This window comes from Pseudorasbora parva, chromosome 13 (genome assembly GCF_024679245.1).
Source record: "Pseudorasbora parva isolate DD20220531a chromosome 13, ASM2467924v1, whole genome shotgun sequence".
NCBI lineage: Eukaryota > Metazoa > Chordata > Actinopteri > Cypriniformes > Gobionidae > Pseudorasbora > Pseudorasbora parva.
This window is the reverse complement of record NC_090184.1, coordinates 4,396,388-4,419,710: the sequence shown is the minus strand read 5'-3', so window position 1 is coordinate 4,419,710 and position 23,323 is coordinate 4,396,388. Positions and strand designations below refer to the sequence as shown.

The 23,323-nt window shown below is 40.3% G+C and overlaps 1 protein-coding gene across 3 annotated transcripts in view; it reads right to left on the bottom strand.

Moving 5' to 3' along the window:
• vps13a (vacuolar protein sorting 13 homolog A) overlaps nt 1-23,323 on the bottom strand; it is a 110,297-nt gene that overhangs the window by 54,368 nt on the left and 32,606 nt on the right. For all 3 annotated transcript variants that reach the window (XM_067412994.1, XM_067412996.1, XM_067412997.1), the window contains exons 28-39: nt 19,998-20,057; nt 19,673-19,862; nt 19,201-19,317; nt 19,017-19,120; nt 18,399-18,566; nt 17,057-17,364; nt 15,907-16,054; nt 15,681-15,822; nt 6,029-6,150; nt 5,742-5,911; nt 4,864-5,090; nt 3,481-3,812 (exon numbers count right to left, since the gene is read on the bottom strand). In XM_067412994.1, the coding sequence (XP_067269095.1) occupies nt 3,481-3,812; nt 4,864-5,090; nt 5,742-5,911; nt 6,029-6,150; nt 15,681-15,822; nt 15,907-16,054; nt 17,057-17,364; nt 18,399-18,566; nt 19,017-19,120; nt 19,201-19,317; nt 19,673-19,862; nt 19,998-20,057 (2,088 nt within the window). The remainder of the gene's footprint in view (nt 1-3,480; nt 3,813-4,863; nt 5,091-5,741; nt 5,912-6,028; nt 6,151-15,680; nt 15,823-15,906; nt 16,055-17,056; nt 17,365-18,398; nt 18,567-19,016; nt 19,121-19,200; nt 19,318-19,672; nt 19,863-19,997; nt 20,058-23,323) is intronic.

Below are 23,323 nucleotides of genomic sequence, written 5' to 3'. Positions count from 1 at the left end.
CAAAAAAGTAGATAACAATATTACTAAAGACTCATCAAGATGGACATGTTGACATAGGCTACTTTTTTTGTGAGTTTGTCCGTTCAAACGCAAGACTTGAAAGAGAACTCTATATTTGCGCGCTGTGAGACTGCGCGCTTTCGGGTGAGTGCACAGAGACAGATGTTCTCATTCGCGTCTTCTGGCACTACACACGGGTGGATGATGGTGAAAATGACTGTCCATATTCCAACCTAAGGCAGCACTCGCATGCATTGAACAAAGTTTATAAAGAGAGACCGTTTTGCCCACGTTTTTCTTTTATAATCGCTGGTGTTAGTGTATCACTGAGGAGCCAGTGCGTGTATCCATCAAGAGAAACATAAACAAAGTATTATTTTCAAGTTACAACCCATAGATGCGTCATCAGATGTGAGATGAACCACATCTTTAGACCAGCACGCAGGTCGCGGTTTCTGTTTGCATCATCACATTTCGGACGTATTGTTTCGGTGATGAAAGTCTTTCGGCCAAGAATGCACCGAGAATGCACATGGTCCATTTTCGGCCGAATATTTGATGCATCCCTAATTAAAATAATTAATAATAATAATAAATTACATTATGGGCTATTATTTAAACATAAATATGAAACTAAATAGGCTACGGTTTCTTTAACCCTCTGGCTGAAGAACGCACCGGCGAGTTCTGATGTTTTTTTCCCCATCACGAGTCATGACGAGGGATAGCCTATAACTCGCAATACTCCGTACTTCTTGGCCATACAGATAAATGTGAGACATAATTATAAACTATTAATTGTCTACTTTTATTTGTGTACACTCACATAACAACAAAACTTTATGCTTTAGTAAAATAAATAAAAAAGGTGCGCTTTCTATCTGCGAGAATCTGAAACTCGGTGAATACATGACATAAACATGAAACACACGTCTAAAGAAAGCTTAAAATCGCTAGATTTAATCAAATAATTCACATTTTATAGTGAATTGTGGAGCTCACTGGCAGAGAGCGGAATATCTAGCGGAGCGTCACGCAACTGTGCTCCGCTCACATGCTGAAAAAGGGGGTCAGTAGCCTATCCTAAGCGTGACGGTAGAGCGCGACAGCCGTGTGAAATCTGAAACCAGTGCTTTTCATTTGAAATGTGAGTGTCACAATATTCTGCGGAGTCACTTTGTCGCCTGGGGCACGTTTGCAATGTGGGCATGGGCCCGTGTGCGCTGCCTGCACTGTCTATAGTTACGCCCCTGCTCCCATTTCTGTCTTCAATATAGAGTGGGGAAACGTCTTCCTTAAAAGGTAGTTCACCCAAAACTGAAAATCCTGTCATTATCTCACCCTCGATCATGTCGATCCAAACCTGTAAATATCTTAAAATTGTGTCCGAAGATGACCGAGGGTCTTATGGGTTTGGAACGACATGAGGGTGAGTAATAATGACCGAGTTCAAATTTTTGTGTGAACTAACCCTTTGACTTTGTAAAGCCGATTTCTGTACAGTAGCCAAATGCGTGCGTACTCGCCTTTCAATTGTACAATGCATTGGAATAACACGTTTCTTTGTTTCATATAAGATTGAAGTTGGGAAACTTAAACTTGTAGATTAAGTGCCCTATTTGAGATTGATTGTATATGAATGCTACTGCATCACAAAAATCCTGTGCTCTATGCACTGCCATTAATTTTTGCGGTAAACAAAAATCCGATCAGTTACTCCAGATGGCTTCCACTTGACGTGAACAAATGTAAAGTGATCTGCTTGATCGCATCACGGTGATCGCATAATGCCAAGTGTAAACGCAGCCACAATAAGTTACCTCTACAGTAGATTATTTCTGATTACAAGCAAATAAATAACAAGTAAATCACATTAGACATACAGCTATTACAGTAGACGCCAATGTCATATGCAGCCAGACTGGATATTTATGAAGCATTCAAGGCTTGGTCAGTCGCACACTCTTTTTTTGTTGTTGCCCTGTCATGTGCTCTCTGCTTGATTGTTAATATATCATGTTATCCAAAAATAGTATGTCAAAAATGTGTTTTTCTACTGAGTAGTGCTCCATACTATCTACAGCCAGACCGATAAACAAACACTAGAAGTTAACTTCGGGCCAGGCGCGTAACCGTAGCAACGCGCGTGCGTTATGAAGCTGGTGATTTGCGAATGGTGATTATTCAAACATAGCATGAAATCACTCTGGGTTTGACTGGCAAAACCGAATATCTTCTTTGTTGCGCTTTCAAAATAAAAGTTCCAAATGTTACAGTTTTTGTCCCTGCGTATAGGCTAATTTGTGGGTGGGACACATGCAGCATTTTCCAATATTGAGGGGGACACGTCCCCCCCGTCCCCCCCGGTTCCTACGCCAGTGAATGCGGCGCGTTTCAAAGCACTTCAGTGGGCCTTTAATGCTAAATCACTGAAGTAACCCTTTAATACAGCATGTCCATTCAGTACAAACTCATAAAATCTCAAAATAAATCATGCATCTCAGATTCTTTTACAGGGCCCGACAGTGTGAGCATATCACTCACATATACGATGAAAAATAGATGTGTGCGAACTGTAAAATCATTGAATATGATTAAATACATTTTCTTTTCTGAATTTAAGGTCATAAAAAAAAAGTCATATTTTAAATGGTGTAACAAAAATCATTTTAAAAGGTCTTAAATTTGAGCCCGGAAAACAGCGATTGTGAAATGGCTTAATGTGATTATGTGGCACTGTTGTGTGTTTTTCAGAGCATTTCGCAATCAAAGAACACCTCACATGCCAAACGATTGCTTATGATTCACTGTTGATGAATTATGACAATGTTTACTTTATGGTGTTTGTATTGTCATATGATTTAGATGGCTGTAAGAGTGGATATTTTAATCTCCCTCATATATTTGAACGAGCAGTCGGAAGTAATAGATACATTTCGAGTCCCATTGTATTTTGGGCATATGTTATGCATAACATGTTTTTTTCTGGTTATTATTGGTATTTTATTTATAAAATAAATGTATATGGAATTTAATAAAATGTTTAGAATACACATAATTCCTTAATTATTAAATATATACAGTTTGAAGCAGAAATGTTTAAAAATCTTGTGTTTGTATTCAAAATAATAAAATAATTTAGCTTGCAAATGTCATAAGGATAAACTATAATTTGATAAATTCTCATTGTGCCCCTGAAGTTCTTTAAGTGCTCCTAAATTTACTAAACTTAACTAAACATTTATTATCATAGTTCATCAAAAGTTGATATTTTGGCATTAATGTGCAGTATTGTGGTTACTGCTTTTCTGTCGTAAAATGATAATAAAGACTTTAATTATACCATTCAAGATATTTAAGATTTTTTTTACCTTAAATTTGATAAAATGGTCTCATTAGAATTAAACAGTTTTTCAACTGTAGCTTTAAGATATGAATGATTTCTAAACAGCAGTTGATCACCATTTAAAGCTGAATCACCTTGAGTGTGAGGGAGCTAATGGACAGCTCGATGGACTGAGGCTGAGAAGGCGATTGGCTGCTCTGGAAGAACACCTGACATGGTTGGAGCACCGTCGTCACATTGTGCTCACGCTTCTCTCGCACAAACGGACACGCCACCACCTTCAGATCTGAAATGGCCGCCGTCATTGACTGACCGCTGGGCTCGCTCTTCATCACCAGCTCACACTGCGTCGTCATGACCAGAGCCGGAGCGTCAGCACGCGTGAGGTCGGCCACAAAAACGATCTCCGGATTCCTCACCACAACGTTCATCTCGGTTTTGGAAACCACTGGTGGAGCAGGAACCGCTAGCAAGAGAAAGACAAGTCAAATAGCCAGTGTTAGTATCATTGATATACTATTATAGTTTTTGTTAACACTTAAACTCCACGGACCCTGTACAGGGTCGGGAATGGCATCGTCATGTATATACTTTCCATTATAAATGTCTGTGGAGGAGCTATGATGTGGTACCATTGGAAAGCTTAGTCTCTACTTTCTGGAAATATGCATCACTTTGGCATTTGTTTTAGACAAAAAGTAATGTATTTACACTGAATTACTCTGGTACCATTTCCGCTTGGATTTGGCCTACCCAAATTAAAAAGCCTCCCATACACACATACAGTGGTCTAAGTTCAAAATTTTGGTGTCATTTTACAGGAAACCCTTTGAAGTTACATAAAACACTGCTAAATGTGATAAACATGTAAGTATAGGATTTCTGAGCTGTAATAACCCCCAAAAACAGATCCATTTGAGTAAATCTTGCATACAACATGACACAGACAAACTTCTTTTTTCCACTATTTTCTGGAATTTAGTGGAAACAGCCCAAACTGTCTGCTGGGTCCTAGACATAGACTGTTAAAAAAAAATATGGACGTAGTGTCCGTGATGTCCCCCATAGGATTCCGATAAGGCGTTCTGAAGCTTAAAGTAGAGACGAGCTGGGCGTTGCCATCTTGCGAGCGAGTCATCGCTTGTCACTCCCGGATAACAGAAAATGGGAAAAAGGCGGGATGTGGGCGAAGCTTAGGTGACGCAATGACTAAAGTCGGCGGATAAATGGCTATCCACCTGTAACCACGCCCATAATTATGCAGAACTTTAAGGCTTTATATAACGTAAACGAATGAGTTATAAAAAAAATTCACCCCCCTCACAGTTGTCATGAAGGTCAAAATCAAAATTTAATTGAAGTAACTTCAAATGGTTTCCTCTAAAATGACACCAACATTTTGAACTTAGACCACTGTATGTGTGTATGGGAAGCTTTTCAATTTGTGTTGGTCAAATACAGGTGAAAGTCCCAAAAATGGTACCAGATGTTAAGCAATTAATATTTTGATGAAGAACCTGGGTCTTTAGAGGAACTGGTGGGTTGTTTGTTGCTCTTAGGAGGACCAGAGAAGCCGTCAGCCATAGCTTTGAGAAAGACATCAGCTACTGTGAGCAGGAACTCAACGCTGGCACAGAGATAGAGGTCCTGAACCAGGGTGTCCAGGACGGTATATTCCCGGCCTTGTCGGTAACTCACGTCTACCATCACATTGCCTTCCCTACCCTGACGCATCGCCATCATCCTAGAGCAGCAGGAAATTAGGGAAGACATTAAGTGACACACTTGATTTACCAAAAGGCTGCAACTAGCAACTTTTCAGAATGTATTAATCTATTGACTCTTTCTTCAATTAACTTGATATGTAAGCATACATTTTGTGCAAAAAAAGGTAAAAAAATTATGTTACAGCATCAGTTATTTCAGATAAAGAGGTTCTTCATGCACAGAACAAAGAAAATGTAGAGAATTTAATAATCTATTGATTATTTCTTCGATTAATTGGATACATACAATTTGTGCAAAAAAAGTTTTAAAATAGAAATGTTTCAAAATGAACGATTTGCATAAAAGGTTCTCCATGCTCCGAGCAAAGAAATATCTATTGATTTTATATCAATCGATTAATTGGATATGTAAGCATATATTTAGTGCAAAAAATAAATAAATATATAAATGCTACAACATTAGTGATTTAAGATTAAACAAATTATTAGTGACAAAAAACTAAGAACAATAAATTATTCGATTGTTCCTGATTTCATCAATTATTTGTAGCTATATCACAGAAAATGAGCAACGACTATGTCAATTGCATGAGGCAGAAGGACATTACATTTGTACATATAAAACAACATTTAACACAACTGGAGCATCTTGAGTGTGTGTGATCTACCTGGATGTGATCATTTTCACCCTCTGTCTCTTGTCATCCAGGAGGCAGTTTGTGAGTTTGAGGGAGGCTTTCATGGAGCTGTCAGAGAACATGAGCACAGCGGTGGAGATCGTGCCCAACGTGAACTCTGCCAACTTCAAACTCTCATCACGAGAGTCGGATAACTGGACCTATACACAAACAGATTACAAAAAACTGAACCAGAATGCAAAATATTTAAACTTAGTAAACTATGTAAACATTACATGAACATGTTGGTCTACTGTGACCTGAGTGTATTTTGTCACCTCGTTGTTCGGGCTGTAGAGGACCAGTGTCATGGAGTCAAACTTGAAGTCGAGTTTCAGAGTGTTCTTTAGTTTGCCTGTTTTCTGGCCCTCCACCACTGCTGCCGTCACAACCGTGTTCCCTACAGCAAAATAAAAGTACTCCAATATTCTCTCAGTACTTTTTTGAATTGGGAAATACAATTCTTCGATTATTATTACAAAAAATATAATTTTATATACATTTTAAATTTGAGTTAAATTATCCTATTATTTTTATTTATAATTATTTTGACCAGGACATCGATTCTACACTCTTTTTTTTTCCAGTTTAACTTGTTTAAAGTATTTAACGCAATTAACACAGCATCCGTTTTACTATCTTGCGTTTATTTATTCATGCAAATGCTTTTAAACCATTCAAATGTGACAAGACAGAAGAGAATGGGCTGTCTGTGAATGTCCTGTCTGTGCGGGTATGTCTCAATCAGCTCACAAACAATACCCCATAATGACAATGTGAAAGAAGTGTGTCTTTGTTACGTCCAAGGACGTATTTTTGCTTTCCCCCACTTTAATTTTGCACACAGTGTGTTTGTGAGTGAGTGTGTGTGTGTGTGTGTGTGTGTGTGTGTGTGTGTGTGTGTGTGTGTGTGTGTGTGTGTGTGTGTGTGTGTGTGTGTGTGTGTGTGTAGGGCTGTTCTGTGAGGATTCGCTTCTTAAACTCTACCAGCTTTATTAGCATCTTTCTTTCTCTTTGTTTACTTTAAAGGAGAATCATTGTTGCTTGAGTTCTTATTGTTTTAAAGTTATTGTGGTAACTTAGCCTAGAAATCTAGATGCACCCTAGCGGCAGCAAATTTAATCTGCCCGCAAAATCTGGACGGGCCAATCACATCGTGTATAGAGTCGGTGGGCGGAACCATAATGACGACAGCCGAGTTGCGTTTGCGTGCGAACAAAGAACGGCACTGAAGTCATTCTTAAAAAGGGAAGATGTGTTCGGAGTTTAGCCGACCGGATACAGCGAATGTTTAATCTATCAACGAGCTCTGCTTCACCTTCGTTGCTCTGGTTGGTTGTAGCGCTATCCTATCGCGTGCAGAGGGAGTTTGAAAGACAACCGTTTATCCGCCCCTCGGATTGAGCTGTCAATGGTGAGTTTCCAGACCAAACATCTTGATGTGGGTCTGGCTTGTCAGGCTAGTGGTAACTGGCACCTACGAAAACTAAACTCCTCTCTTTTGTAAGTCATCATCTGTTAGTAATTACTGTTCTTATGGTCTTTTATTTATCACGTTTGTATTGTTAATCATTTGGGGAAGGGATTAGTGGCGTAGGTGGGTGCCATTTTCTTTATATTCGGTTTTCTCCTGTTTAAGTTAGTTAAGGAGTCAGTGTACTTCTGTTGTACTTTGTTTTCTTTACTTTTGAAGTTTAGTTAGTTTTCTCCTGACTAGTTCGAGGTTTTATGTTTGTTGTTTTGGCCTTGCCTCCTCGATCCTCCCCTGTCTGGAAATAAAAGTCCTTGTTCTTTTTTCCACATAAGTTGTTTTGAGGTCTATTTCTTGTTAAGAAGCTCAGGGGTTGGGAACTGAACCTTGCTGCCTCCACACATCACACCAACATAGTCCATTTAACCCTAGACTACATAGAGACGTAACAGTCTTCTTCACAAAATGTATTTATAACTGCACTAACTCCTGTTTCCACTGATCATCCTTCAGATGTTCCTACAGCTTGATTGGAGTCCACCTGTGGTTAATTCAGTTGATTGGACATGATTTGGAAAAGCACACACCAGTCTATGTAAGGTCCCACAGTGCACAGACACAAGCCAAGTTTCAATTACCCTTCAAATTGAGCAAATTGAAATAAAAACATTTAAAAAAAAATAAAAAATCAAGAAGGGGGACCGGAGAGTGTGTTCCAACTACAGGGGGATCACACTTCTCAGCCTCCCTGGGAAAGTCTATGCCAGGGTACTGGAGAGGAGAATTCGGCCGATAGTGGAACCTCGGATTCAAGAGGAGCAGTGTGGTTTTCGTCCCGGTCGTGGAACGCTAGACCAGCTCTATATCCTTCACAGGGTGCTGGAGGGTTCATGGGAGTTTGCCCAACCAGTCCACATGTGCTTTGTGGATTTGGAGAAGGCATTCGAACCGTGTTCCTCGTGGCACCCTGTGGGGGGTGCTCTGGGAGTATGGGGTCCGGGGCCCCTTGCTAAGGGCAGTACGGTCCCTTTACGACCAGAGCAGGAGCTTGGTTCGCATTGCCGGCAGTAGGTCAAATTTGTTCCCGGTGCATGTTGGTCTCCGGCAGGGCTGCCCTTTGTCACCGGTTCTGTTCATAATTTTTATGGACAGAATTTCTAGACGCAGCCAAGGGCCGGAGAGTGTCCGGTTTGGGGACCACGCGATTTCGTCACTGCTCTTTGCAGATGATGTTGTCGTGTTGGCAACCTCAGACCGGGACCTTCAACATGCACTGGGACGGTTTGCAGCCGAGTGTGAAGCGGCTGGGATGAGAATCAGCACCTCCAAGTCCGAGGCCAAGGTTCTCAGTCGGAAAAGGGTAGCTTGCTCACTTCAGGTTGGCGGAGAGTTCTTGCCTCAAGTGGAGGAGTTTAAGTATCTTGGGGTCTTGTTCACGAGTGATGGAAGGATGGAACGGGAGATTGACAGGCGGATCGGTGCAGCATCTGCAGTAATGCGGGCGTTGTACCGGTCTGTCGTGGTGAAGAAGGAGCTGAGCCGTAAGGCGAAGCTCTCGATTTACCGGTCAATCTACGTTCCTACTCTCACCTATGGTCATGAGCTGTGGGTCATGACCGAAAGGACAAGATCCCGGATACAGGCGGCTGAAATGAGCTTTCTCCGCAGGGTGGCTGGGCGCTCCCTTAGAGATAGGGTGAGAAGCTCGGTCACTCGGGAGGAGCTCAGAGTAGAGCCGTTGCTCCTTCACATCGAGAGGAGCCAGCTGAGGTGGCTCGGGCATCTATTTCGGATGCCTCCAGGACGCCTTCCCAGGGAGGTGTTCCGGGCACGTCCCACTGGGAGGAGGCCCCGGGGAAGACCCAGGACACGCTGGAGTGATTATGTCTCCAGGCTGGCCTGGGAACGCCTCGGGGTACCCCCGGAGGAGCTGGAGAAAGTGGCCAGAGAGAAGGAAGTCTGGGCGTCTCTGCTTAGACTGTTGCCCCCGCGACCCGGCCCCGGATAAGCGGAAGATGATGGATGGATGGATGGATGGATGGATGGATGGATGGATGGATGGATGGATGGATGGATGGATGGATGGATGGATGGATGGATGGATGGATGGATGGATGGATGGATGGATGGATGGATGGATGGATGGATGGAAAAAAAAAAATCGAAATTTTCACAAAACAGCAATGGAAACGTTTTTTTTCTTCTCGCATTTACAGGTCATCTGGCGCATTGCTGCCACATAGGGCCTATATATTATTTTTCCACTCAATTGTGTCGTAATAATGAGATGTTATGTGTTTTAACAACATCTTTCCTCTTAATAAGGAGATCTTATGTCATTAAAACAACATATATTTTCTCCTAGTAAGGACATTGTTGAAGTTTAACCTAGTAATGACGGACCTCGGAGCAGCCACAAATAATATAATTTATAGGCCTTCTGTTATTAAGACATACATTCAAGAAATGTATTAAACAGTAAGACGCTTTAGTTTCAGCCTTACTCACTGGCCGAGGAAACAGGCCACGCACGTCAATCCATTCCAGACGATCTTGCTTCTTATTTAATATACAGGCAATTATTTGATGAAACATCGATCAAAATTAAAATACAATATATACAAAACGAAATACATTTTTAATAAAAACTTACTCATACTGCTCCCTTTTCATAATCATTATATGGAATTAAAACAATATAATTATAGGCTAATGTTTAGGCCTATTTAGTTTCATAGTTAGGCTATATTTTCTTTAACCCATGGCCAATGAAGATGCTGACGTTTTTTTTTTTTCTTCCTTTAAGACAGCGGAAACAACTCACAATACTCCGTAATCTTTAGCTATGCAGATAAGTTCAAGACATAATTATAAACTATAAACGGTCTAATTTTATTTATGGACTGCATGCAGGCATTATATTGCATGCACAAAATGTATTTTGTTTATTGAACACAAAGTTTTTAATATCAAAAGCATTTTTAAATTCAGTTCATATTTTCCAACAAACGGAATTTCAAGCCAAAATAACGAAGTGGTAAAACGAAAAAACCTTTGAGTTACCATCGTGCAAATTCAAACATTTAGCTGTTCTCTATATGTGGCAATGCGTCACAATAAACTGACGTGTGTAAAAGTTGATCATTCTTTACATATGACAGTTTGTTTGGACAGAAGAGACGGAGTTCTTTATTAAACTCATAAACGACAATACAATTACAGGAATACTGGATTCTAAACACAGAAATGCCACATTATCATGAAGACCCTTAAAGCAGATCTGAGGGAGAAACACACACAAACACCTTATATGTGCCGCTTAAGTAAACTATAAGGGGCTTTCCTTGCCATTAATGCTTGGATAACACACACGTCTCCTTTCAATAAAAATAATGGCTAGTGCGGTGAATGGGATATACAAACCTACCAACACAGGTTCCTTAATTTTTGGACTGACCTATCGCGAGAGGAAAATAATAAGTTTTAGTCGCATAACTGCGCTAATGGAAACAGTCATTTCGCAATCGTTTTTTTATCAAAATTTAGAAAATATTGCTAAAGTTTTGTACAAATCTGTAATGGAAACGTGGCTACATACATGTCAGAGCACAAACCAAGCCATGAAGTCCAAGGAATTCTCCATAGACATCCGAGACTCGATTGTATTGAGGCAAAGATCGGTAGCCTAGAAATCTAGAAGCACCCTAGCGGCAGCAAATCTAATCTGCCGCGAGTGTCATCTAGCAACTCTCAATACACTTCTGAGCTGGAAAAACCAAACTCTGGTCGGGCCAATCACATCATGTATAGAGTCAGTGGGCGGGGCTTAACATAATGATGGCAGAGTTGCGATTGCATGTTACTAGTAAACACAGAAGCTGGCGAACGGCAGTCTTTCGAATCGGCTTTGGCCGCGGCTCTGGAAGACTTGGAGTTAAGCTTTTCTCTGAGAAAAGAACAAAGAACGGCACTTAACACAAGAAGTCCCAGAGAGCAGCCATTTGGCTTTTCTACCTATAAAACCCGCAGGACAGCCGATGGGCTGTAAGGCTTTAGACTAATATCCTTAATCACCTGTGAACAGTTGCTTTTGTTATGTAAACAATGTGGGGCCATGCTGAGCCACTTCAAGGAAACTTGAATCTTAGGGAGCCATCTTAGGGAGAAATCAACACACATGTTTTTTTTTCCTTTGTTGCTGAGATTTATTGATAAAAATAGTACAAAATAAAATAAAGAAACCAACCAGAGAAACCAATAAAGAAACCAACCATTTCATACAACATAATTTTACCATCCAGCTAGGTTCATTATTGATTACCCCTTCAAAGTCGGTCAGAAATCTTGGAGTAATCTTTGATGACCAGCTGTCCTTCAAAGACCACATCTCAGCCCAGTCATGCAGGTTTGCATTGCACAACATCAGGAAAATCAGACCGTTCCTTACGGAGCATGCAACACAGCTTCTTGTCCAAGCCCTGGTCATTTCTAGACTTGACTATTGCAATGCGCTTCTGGCTGGACTTCCATCTTGTGCAATCAAACCGCTGCAAATGATCCAGAATGCTGCGGCACGCCTTGTATTCAATGAGCCCAAAATGGCTCATGTCACACCTCTCTTCATCTCTCTGCATTTTCTACCACTCGCTGTCTGGATCCAATTCAAAGCCCTGATTTTTGCTGGATCTTCCACAAGCTCAGCACCCGTATACTTTTACTCACTCCTACGAGTCTACACACCCACCAGAAGCCTTGAAGCCGGATGGTACGGGCCGTCTCCTTGGTGACGCGGGGAGACAGATCAGCAGCCTTCCTAAGTTCTAAAATGTCCTCAGGAGAGGGACCTTCTCCCTCGTCTAGCTCTTTGAGAAGGTCGGCCTGGTACGCCTGCAAGATAGACAACGTGTGCAGAGAGCTACCAGCCCGACCCGCCGCCATATATGCCCTGCCCACCAACGCCGATGTGTCCCTGCATGGCTTGGTGGGCAGTACCGGGGCTTTTAGGGACGATGCCGATTCGGGTGACAGATAGCTTGCGAGAGGGGCGGGGCTCGCGTGGTTGGCCGGCCTCGTCAAAGACCGCCAACCGAGACCTTAGTACCCTGAGCGTCAGCAGCTCACAATGACTGCAGGCGGCTCCCTCGAGAGCCACCTGAGCATGCTGAATGCCCAGGCACTGAACACATAGAGTGCGTGTCCGCTCCCGAGATGTAGCGGGGACACGGATGCACGCACCTCTTAAACTCAGTGTTCGACATATTTATTTTATATATATGTTTCTAGGTCTCTTTTCTTTTCTTTTTGATATATGGGACAGACAACAATAAATAGACAGACAGTGCTTCAAACACACACACAGAGCGTTATTGCTGTAGAGCGATAACTGACGCTACAATGCGCCGGGCTCCCCTTTATAGCTTCCGGGTATGCCGTCACATCTACGTCATGACGTAGGACCAATAAAGATTGGACTAGTTTCATTCATACTTCAGACGCGTTCATGCTTAGGGAGTATCCCCAATTTCTTCGTTTCGACGCAGTGCGAAGTTCCCTCGATATAGGGAACACCTAATAAATAAGATATTGTTATTTTCATAGCACTTTTACACACAATGAAACACTTGGCGGTGTTGATTCTAAAATTTAGAAACACAAACATAGAACCACAAAAGACCTGCAACATACCGGAGTGGTGAATTCATTGCGATCTGTATGTCTAGCGGAAAGAGGGGTTTCCCGGGAAATCTTGTTGACTGTGCCGAGGATGGTGGTTTTCCGGCTAATACGTTTATGCGCAAGTGACAGCGATGTGAAGAAATTGCCCGTGGTAACATTTCTACCCATGTCCATGTGAGACATGGTCAATCAAGTTCTCTGCTTTTAGCAGCCCTCCCTCCCCCACACATACAAACAAGCCACTAGCAACCATTCACACACACACCCCCAACCCCCCTGCAGATTGCTCAGGTAATGACCATATTTACACATGAATTGATGCTAATGATAGCCAAAAGACTAGCCAGTTAGCATCCACTTGGCTAAAGGAGGGCTACAAATCTCTGGGACTTCTAGTGTTAAGTCATTCTTAAAAAGGGAAGATGTGTTCAGAGTTTTGCCGACAGGATACAGCGAAAGTTTAATCTATCAACTAGCTTTGCTTCACCTTCGTTGCTCGAGTTGGTTGTAGCGCTATCCTATCGCGTGCAGAGGGAGTTTGAAAGACAACCGTTTATCCACCCCTCGAATTGAGCTGTCAATGGTGAGTTTCCAGACCAAACATCTTGATGTGGGTCCGGTTTGTCAGGCTAACAGATTGGGGGAAGAGTACAGAAACATTTCTGCAGTATTGAAGGTCCCAATGAGCACAGTGGCCTCCATCATCCGCCCAAACTGAGCGATCGGGGGAGAAGGGCCTTAGTGAGGGAGGTGACCAAGAACCCGATGGTCACTCTGATAGAGCTCCAGCGTTTCTCTGTAGAGAGGAGAACCTTCCAGAAGAACAACCATCTCTGCAGCTCTCCACCAATCAGGCCTGTATGGTAGAGTGGCCAGATGGCACATGACAGCCCACCTGGAGTCTGCCAAAAGGTACCTGAAGGACTCTCAGACCATGAGAAACAAAATGCTCTGGTCTGATGAAACAAAGATTGAACTCTTTTGCCTGAATGGCAAGTAATAATAATAATAATAATGCGTTCGATTTATATAGCGCTTTTCAAGGCACTGGTGGATTGGTGGAGAGGAGACCGAGTGATGAAGCCAATCAGGATATGGTGATTATTGTGTGACAAGTGTCATCCAATACCATCCCTACAGTGAAGCATGGTGGTGGCAGCAGCATCATGCTGTGGGGATGTTTTTCAGCAGCATGTACAGAGAAATCCTTGATGAAAAACTGCTCCAGAGCACTCCGCAACTCAGACTGGGGCGAAGGTTCATCTTCTAACAGGACAACAACCCAAAGCACTCAGCCAAAATAATAAAGGCGTGGCTACAGGACAACTCTGTGAATGTCCTTGAGTGGCCCAGCCAGAGCCCAGACTTGAACCCGATTGAACATCTCTGGAGAGATCTGAAAATGATTGTGCATCGACGCTCCCCATCCAACCTGATGGAGCTTGAGAGGTCCTGCCAAGAAGAACAGGAGAACCTGCCCAAAAACAGGTGTGCCAAGCTTAGAGCATCAAACTCAAAAAGACTTGAGGCTGTAATTGGTGCCAAAGATGCTTCAACAAAGTATTAAACAAAGGCTGTGAATACTTATGTACATGTGACTTTTCGCCTTTTTTTATTTATTTTTAATAAATTTGCAAAAATTTCAAGCAAACTTCTTTCATGTTGTCATTATGGGATATTGTTTATAGAATTTTGAGGAAAATAATGAATTGAATCCATTTTGAAAAAAGGCTGTAACATAAAATGTGGGAAAAGTGAAGCGCTGTGAATACTTTCCAGATGCACGGATTCACGACCTAGGAGGCTAGGGAGCTGATTGAGACGCCCCCTGTGACTCACACACAACGCACAGAAAGACGCGAGCACACAAGAATCTCTTTCATGCTCTCATTTTTTTATTTTTATTTTTTTTATTATTATTATTATTTTAATTACTATATCTTTACGACTGTTTTAACTATGCTTGTTTTTAATTCTTTATTCGTCCATATGGTATTCTTTTTTTTCTCATGCATTTGTTACCACTATTTTAATTAATTTCTATGTAAAGCACTTTGAATTGCCATTGGGTATGAAATGTGCTATACAAATAAACTTGCCTTGCCTTGCCTTGCTCGAACAAACAATAACACACAGAACTATGCCAAAATGCCCATTTTGTCGAGTATTCTTGTCTTAAATGAGTTAAATAACATCTTAAAAGAGCTTAAAGACTTGTGAGGAAATGAGATGCATGTGACGACGTGTCAGATCTTAAAGTGACAGCAGCCACTAATGCTGTCTGTCATTAATGTTAATCAAAAAACAAAGATAACAGAGAAAAGTGTAGCTTTAATAAGGATTAATCTATATTTAATTTGTTATTTATGCAATTAAGACTGTAAAGTGTTTGATAACTGTAATCAATTTCTGTATGTCTAAGAGGAAGGAAGGTCACAGGTAAATATGACATTTATGAGCTGTTATACAGTAGGTATAAGTAAATGTTATAGAGTGTTTCTTTGTTATTTTGACAAAAACATGCAAAACTTTAAATTATCAAATAATTATTTTTATTTCGCCTAATCTTGTAAAATTATATTTTGTATTTTATATTAAATATGTCATTTGGAATGGCTATAACATGATTTGCAATATTTTTTGATACTTAAATGACACATAAATAGCAGGATATTCATTTCAGGCAAACATGCAAAGACAATAAAATAGAAAGTGTGTTTGACATAACCTGTGCAGCAATGATTGATAAAGCTTCACTGTCTGTGTTTGTGTGTATCTTATACCTCCAGAACTCTGGGAATCTTTGGTAGAAAGCGTGTCTCCTTTATCAGAGCTGGACGGCGCTGGAGGATCACCAGAAGTTTCAGACAGATTCTCACTCAGAGTCTTCAGCACTATAGTCAGGTCCTCCTGACTCAAGATCAGCTGCAATAAACACACATTCATATTAGCTGCAATATCCCTTACGCCTATAATCACACAGAAATAAACACAAATATATCCTCTTACACTCATGGGTTTGAGGTGTGCATTGATCTGGATGTCAGGTATGCTGTGATACCAGGAGGCAGCGAGATTGCGTTTGATTGACAGGTCCATGTTGACTGGCTTGAGTAACTGAATTTCACTCTTAAATTGTCCGTCACTGAATGTGGTCCTGAGAAAATAAAATAAAAAATATTAGAAACATCATTCATCAAGCAATACAAATTTTATTTTAGGGCTGTTAAATCCAGGAGTGGACAGTAATTCAGTCAATTTACTTGAGTACTGTACTTAAGTACACTTTTTGAGTATCTTTACTTGAGTATTATTTTTTTCTGGAAACGTATGACTTTTACTTCACTACATTTGAAAGACAAATATCATACTTTTCACTCCACTACATTTCTATCAAGGTCCTCAAAGTCGAAAGCCGTTTCTGTAGCAGCTCTTAAAGTCAATGGTTGATATTTTTCTTCTATAAAAGTTTTTTATTTTTTTCAGACAGCCTATTAGTAATCACTCTTGTAGGCTCATGTGAAGTTTCCCAAGATTTTTTGAACACTGAACAGTTTATAGCAAAATGGAAGAAGAGTTTTCCACGGCACAGTGCGTGGCCATGGTCATAAATAGAAAGTATGTTTCAGTTTTCTGAAAAGATTAAAGATTAGTTTAGTTGGCATACACTTGATGCATGTCTCATAAAATGTTAAAAAATGTAAACATCTGGGAGAAAGAGAAGAGTAAACAGTTGGGAGAATATCAGATGTGTATCAGTGTATTGGACCCTGGCATTCAGCCTTAAAGTGACAGCAGCTTTGTAAAAACTTTGTAACTTTTATTCAAGTATTTCAATTTGTTTAAGGTAGTTGTATGCTAGCATGTCAGATGGAGCATCACTGATTGGCTTAAACCACCATCATGGCATAATGTGCATTTATACAACAATGCAATAATAAAATAATGCATTGACATAAAAAGAAATTGACTTTTGAAACTTAGTACTTTTAAAAACAAATAGTTTTGTACTTTTACTTAAGTAAAAATCTGTTCAACATTTGACCAGAAGTATTTTTACTCAAGTAATAGAGTTGTGTACTTTGTCCACCTCTGGTTATATCAAATTAGTCAATGTGTTTAAAAATACAGAAAAAGTGATTTGCAATACTCTCCGCACCTGAACATTTTAAGATCACTCAGTCCAACAGCCATGATGTCCATGACCGGGGGGATCTTGGTGTGTGATGGAGAGGAGACCATTTCAAAGCGGTTCTTTACCGTCACTAAACCCAGATCTGCCACAATGACATTGTGGGAAACCGAGGATTGTGGGAGGAAGACAACTGGAGCTTTGATGTCTACGTTCAGGGAGATGCGTGTACTTCTCTCTGCCAGCTCCAAAACCCCCGTGGCTGCTTTCTCTGCTGCCTGGGCCGTCACCTCTGCCAGTGCATTTTTAGCCTCCTGGAAATTATTAATAAATGCCTAAAGAGAGAAAATAAAAAGAGGGAGATTTGACCATTAGACAAATTAAATTCAAACAGAGGCTAATAAAATTCAAAAAGAAAATTGCATAATGCTGTGGTTTTCAAAGTGACAGAGTAAGTAAAGAAAAATAAGGTTTACTTGCAGAGTAGAAATTTGTTTCTATTAAAATATTAGTTCACTTCAGAATTAAAATGTCCTGATAATTTACATCATCCAAGATGTTCATGTCTTTCTTTCTTCAGTCGAAAAAAGTCATTGGACTTCTTCGGGAACCAATGGGTTAAAGGTCCAAATTGCAGTTTCAATGCAGCTTCAAAAAGCTCAACACGATCCCAGCTGAGGAAAAAGGGACTTCTCTAGCCAAACCATCAGTCGCCACATATAAAGTACTCATGCTGGAAAGGTCACATTACACAACGAATGTGCAAAGAAGTAAAACAGCCTTCACAAAAAAAAGGTAAAAAACGATTGTTGGATGTGAAAATTTCACCCTACCCACCAACGTCAGCGGTAACCTTTCCAATGTGATTTTGTAATAAGTGGCACATGCAGAGCAGTGCAAGACAAACATTTGTGGTTGTAAAATGTATATCGGTTTTGTAGATTTTTTTTGAAAATTACAGATGGTTTGGCTAAATAAGAGCCTTATTCCTCGACTGGGATTGTGTCGAGCTCTTTGAAGCTGCATTGAAACTGCAATTTGGACCTTCAACCCGTTGGTCCCTGTTGAAGTCCACTATATAGAGAAAAATCCTGGAATGTTTTCCTCAAAAACGTAATTTCTTTTCAACTGAAGACAGACATTATCAGGAAATTTTTAATTCAGAAGTGAACTTTAAGAAACTAAGGTGAACCCCCGGGTTCGGCAATAGGCCCTCTTCTGTTTTTAAATGTACAAGTTATAGGTGCTAAATAAAATGTAAAAAAATAAAACAACAGCTGTTATCATTATCAGTATTATTTTTTTGTTCAACTAACTTTCTTAGTATGGAAGAATGGGGGATGCAGTAGTGTTTGAGATGAACACTTACCAGTATTGAGGACACAAACTTGTTGAGGAAGATAACCTGAATGCAGCCCACAGTCAAAGTTACACTGGTGTCCACAATTTGCATGTCCGTATAGGCGTCCCCCTCGGTTACATCCACATGGTTCACCATGTGGAAATCAAACACCTCCTTATCCGCGATGGACACCGCCTACATAACATCATCATTCCATCGTTAGCCTAAATCCATTACATCTCACACCCTGTCCTTTCTTCTCATGAATGATACAAAATTACATTTAAAAACAGTTCAAAATCATAAATGTTGTTATTAGCCCAAAGTCAGTAAGATGAGGTATCTGTAAACAAAAGAACGTACTAATGTGGCAGCTTTTTCCACCATTATATTTGAGCATTAAACTTTTTTGTGAGTGGATACAAATTGAGTTCAAGACATTGGAATTGTAAATAAAAAATTATATAATCTAATAAACAATACTTTTACTTTGGACCAATAAAATAGGAGTGAAATGTGTGGTTAAAAGTCTTACTGTTTATTATTGCATAACACAACATTTAAAAAATGTGTGCCAGTTCTCCATTGTGCCCATGTAGTTCCCATTCTATGATTTATTTATCCTCAAAAGTAAAGTTTTTCTACCTTTTTATATAGTGCTTCTCTGTCACAATCCAGAATTATAATGTTCTTGAGGTTAGCCAGAATCTCCACTGACTTCTTCTTCATCTGAACTTCAGAAACTAACCCTGGTAAAGACAGAACATGCTGTAATGGATCACATCCCAACGTTATTGAGTTGATTTGCATCTTCAGAAATGTGCTTTACCCTCTATGCTGATCTCAGAGATCCTGGCTTTCTCTCCTCTTATGAAGACCTTCAGACAGCTGAGGTCAGCTCGGATGTGCAAACTCACCACATCCTCAAACTTTGACTTCTTATAGGCTGACGGAAAAGCCAAAAATATGAGATTAAAAAGGAGATCATGACAAAAAAGAACAATAACAATTGAAAATGGTATCACTGTAGTATGAGGAAACACATTCACTATTAACTACAACTTTTGCCTCAATAAACTCCTAATTTACTGCTTATTAATAGTTAGTAAGGTGGTTTTTGTAGCATTTAAGTTTAGGTATTGGGTAGGATTAAGGGATGTAGAATATGGTCATTAATACGTACTTTATAAGTACTAATGAACAGCCAATATCCTAGTAATATGCATGCTTATATGCAAGTAGTTAATAGTAAGAATTAAACCCTAAAATAAAGTGTTACCATGAACATCTGAGTTTCTTACAAGATTTCTTTGCAACAGCAGAATCCTCTATTTTTGCCTCCTCTTCTTCTTCTTCCTCTTCTTCCTTGGGTCGGACGGGCTCCTCCTCCTGTGTGTCTTTCTTCATGGGTGGGAGGAGGTTATTGAGGAAATTCATAGAGTTGAGGAGTGCCTCGGTGTGCAGGTGCACGTCCAGCGAGGAGAAATTCACCTGGTGCAAAAGCCCAGAGAATAACAATTTTAACAAACCCTTGAAATTAGCCTCCAGTTTATACGCTTTGTGATCTGATAGGCTACCGCTCTAACTGTAGAGATATTCTGAGCTCTGATTTGTGAAGAAGCTTACCTTGATTAGTTGCTCAGTATTTTTATACATTGTTTTAAATTCTGGTGCATTTTTGTCCGCCTGAAAAAGAATAGGGAATTATTGGGATGCTCTTATGCAGAGAGCTGTGCTCATAGAATCATATAACAATATACAGTACTGTGCAAAAGTCTTAGTATTTTCACCCAAAAAATGGTTAAGCCAGTTATTTATATCTTTAACCGTAGTGTGTCAGTAGTAAATATTAGTTTATAACCATTAATAACCATACTAACGTACCTTTTGCACAGTACTTTATTCCATGATTAGATTTCTCACAATATTGCACTGGAAAGAGATGTCAAACACATGGGCTACAGGATGATTATAAGGATAAAAAAAATGTAATGGACCAAAATAATAAATATTAAAGCTGCGAGCAGCGATGACGGGCCCAAGCCGGGGGCACCGCCACCCCGGTGGCATCAGCTTAACTGTGCACAGCAGGCCAATAGGCATTTAATATGGGAAAAAATAAATAATGGGACTATGTCAAAGTCATTTGAATTCACCTCATTAACTGCAGCAACTGGTGCTGCTATGACCAGGAACCACAACAGTCACATCTCTGAGATCAATTACATTTTATTCATTAATTTTATGTCAGGTGATGTCAAATGTCAATTTCAAAATGAGTGCAGAATACTGTCCAAATGCTGAAGTTGTATTATCCTTACACTTCTCTTAAAAATAAATTAAGCCAAATCACAGAGACTGCAACAATGATTTTATAATACATATTTATAATGATTTTATAATGATATATATAATACATTTTTTTAAACTTATTTTTCACAATAAAGTGATAAATATTGCTGATAGCAATTATGATATGAAAGGGTTAAATTATGAAAAAACAAGAGACAAGGTGACACAGACAGAGTGAGAGAGACCCCCTCCACACACACACACACACACACACACACAGTGAGAGAGACCCCCTCCACACACACACACACACACACACACTCACACACACACACACACACACACACACACACACACACACACACACACACACACACACACACACACACACACACACACACAGAGTGAGAGAGACCCCCTCCACACACACACACACACACACACACACACACACACACAGAGTGATCCTGAGAGAGGGAGGGGGAAGGGGCAATAACAACAACAGTTTTATCTTCAAAACAGTGTTCCCTAGGACATATCCAACCTGGTTACTGAATAAGGCTACACTTCCACCTTCTGGTTATTCTATATTTAGTTATTCTATATTTATATTTAAACAAAAGGCATTAATCTACTTTTTTTTAAGACAATTAAATGTTTTTTTCTTTTGTTAGTAATGTTTTTTTATATTTATATTTTTTTATTCATAATTATTTGTATTAACACAATTATTTAACTAATTATATAAAACAATATTGTCAATGCCCTACAAATAAACTGGTTTTATACATTCATTTTTTTATTCAAACCCAGAATAAAATGTTTTATCCTTTAATGCAGGCCAAAGCACAGCATTGAGAGGTAATCTTTTTAGACAGAAGAGTGGCTCACACACACACACACACACACACACACACACACACACACACACTGTAGAAATCAGTGACACGTGTCCCCATGAGTCTGTGTGCATTCAGGTTGAAGTCCCCACCAGGCTAGCAAAAAGAACACACACACACACACGCACACACACACACAGTAGTAATGCTGAAGTATGCTGCAGGCAACTCTTATCAGTTAAGCCCACCCACCATCCCCCATCCACAACACACACACACACCCACCCACAAACACACACACATACACACACAGTCAGGTCTGGTTCACTATCTTTCTGGGGACTCATAGATGTAATGGTTTTTATGCTGTACAAACCATATTCTGTCATCCTACACTGCCCCTGCTCCAAAACCTACCCATCACACAAAACTTTCTTCAAAAGAACTCATTCTGTCTGATTTATAAGCTTTTGTACCCATTGGGAAGTCCCCATGAGTCTGTGTGCATTCAGGTTTAAGTCCCCACCAGCCTAGAAAACCATTCTCACACACACACAGAGGCAAGGTTTTTTGCTTGAAAACTTATACAATATTGCCCTCTACTGGTCATTTAAGGGAGAGCATAAGTGTTGAAAAAACAGAAGGAAAAAAAAACAGAAAAACAGCCAGTGTGATATAGAGAATAACCAGCAGGTGGGAGTATAGCCTTATTTATGAACCAGGCACGTGTGTCCCTATTTTGTGTTTTTTAGGCTTTTGCTACGGGAAAACCGTTTGAGATATCCAATAACCGTTCGCATTTTAGCATCTTCTGTATATTTACTTCATGTTGTCCGAGTTTGGAGGAGATTGAATGAATCGCTTTTGAGGAGAAGGTAAAAACTCAGAGCTCGCTTTCCACTTTGTGTTATCTTCCAACCAAATTATCTGACTTCATGTTGGTCAGAGCTAATGACAGTAAATTAGAAAGTTGTCCGGCTAGAAAAGTACTATATATATACCGAGTTTGGTGAATGTAGATAAAACTAACCCTCCTCTTTGGACAAAAGTGACACTTCCTGCTGCCAGTTGGTGGCGCTATAACTTTGACTCACAAAAGTCATATCCATGTGATCGGCCTCTTACAACGAACACACAGCTGAAGTTTCATCAAAATGAATTAATGTATGCAGAAGTTATTACACACTTCCTGTTTCCCTTTTCTCGCCATAAATTCGTCTCTTCGCCACGGCCAAACCGTTTGAGATATCAAAAAGTTGCTCGCAATTTAGCATCCTCAGTGTCTTGACTTCCTGCTGACCGAGTTTGGTGCTGATCGGGTGAATCGTCTAGGAGGAGTATCGCAAATTCCACAGCATGCGTTTTCCGAACAACCCATAATAGCTCACTTCCTGTTGTGCTGACGCATAACTTAGAGCACGAAAGTTGTTCGGCCCGATGAGCTCTATATGTGTACCGAGTTTCATATATGTACGTGCAAGTGTGTTTGATTTATAGACCCCGTTTTCAGACCCCACTTTAGGGGGCGCTGTCGAGCCCCCCTGCCACGCCCGGGTCCCAGCCTCAGCCCGGCCCTGATGGCCGCGCATTCTGATGCGTGTGCAAAGTTTCAAGAGTTTTCGAGCATGGGAAGGGCCCCAAAAATGCCCAAATAGTCGCGTAAAAAAATAATAAATAATTAAAGCTGCGAGCAGCGATGACGGGCCCAAGCCGGTGGCACCACCACCCCGGTGGCTTCAGGCAAATTGTGCAAGACAGGCAATATGCATTTAAACAGGAGAGTATTTTAAAATCGCTCAAATATGCCACATTTACCGCAGC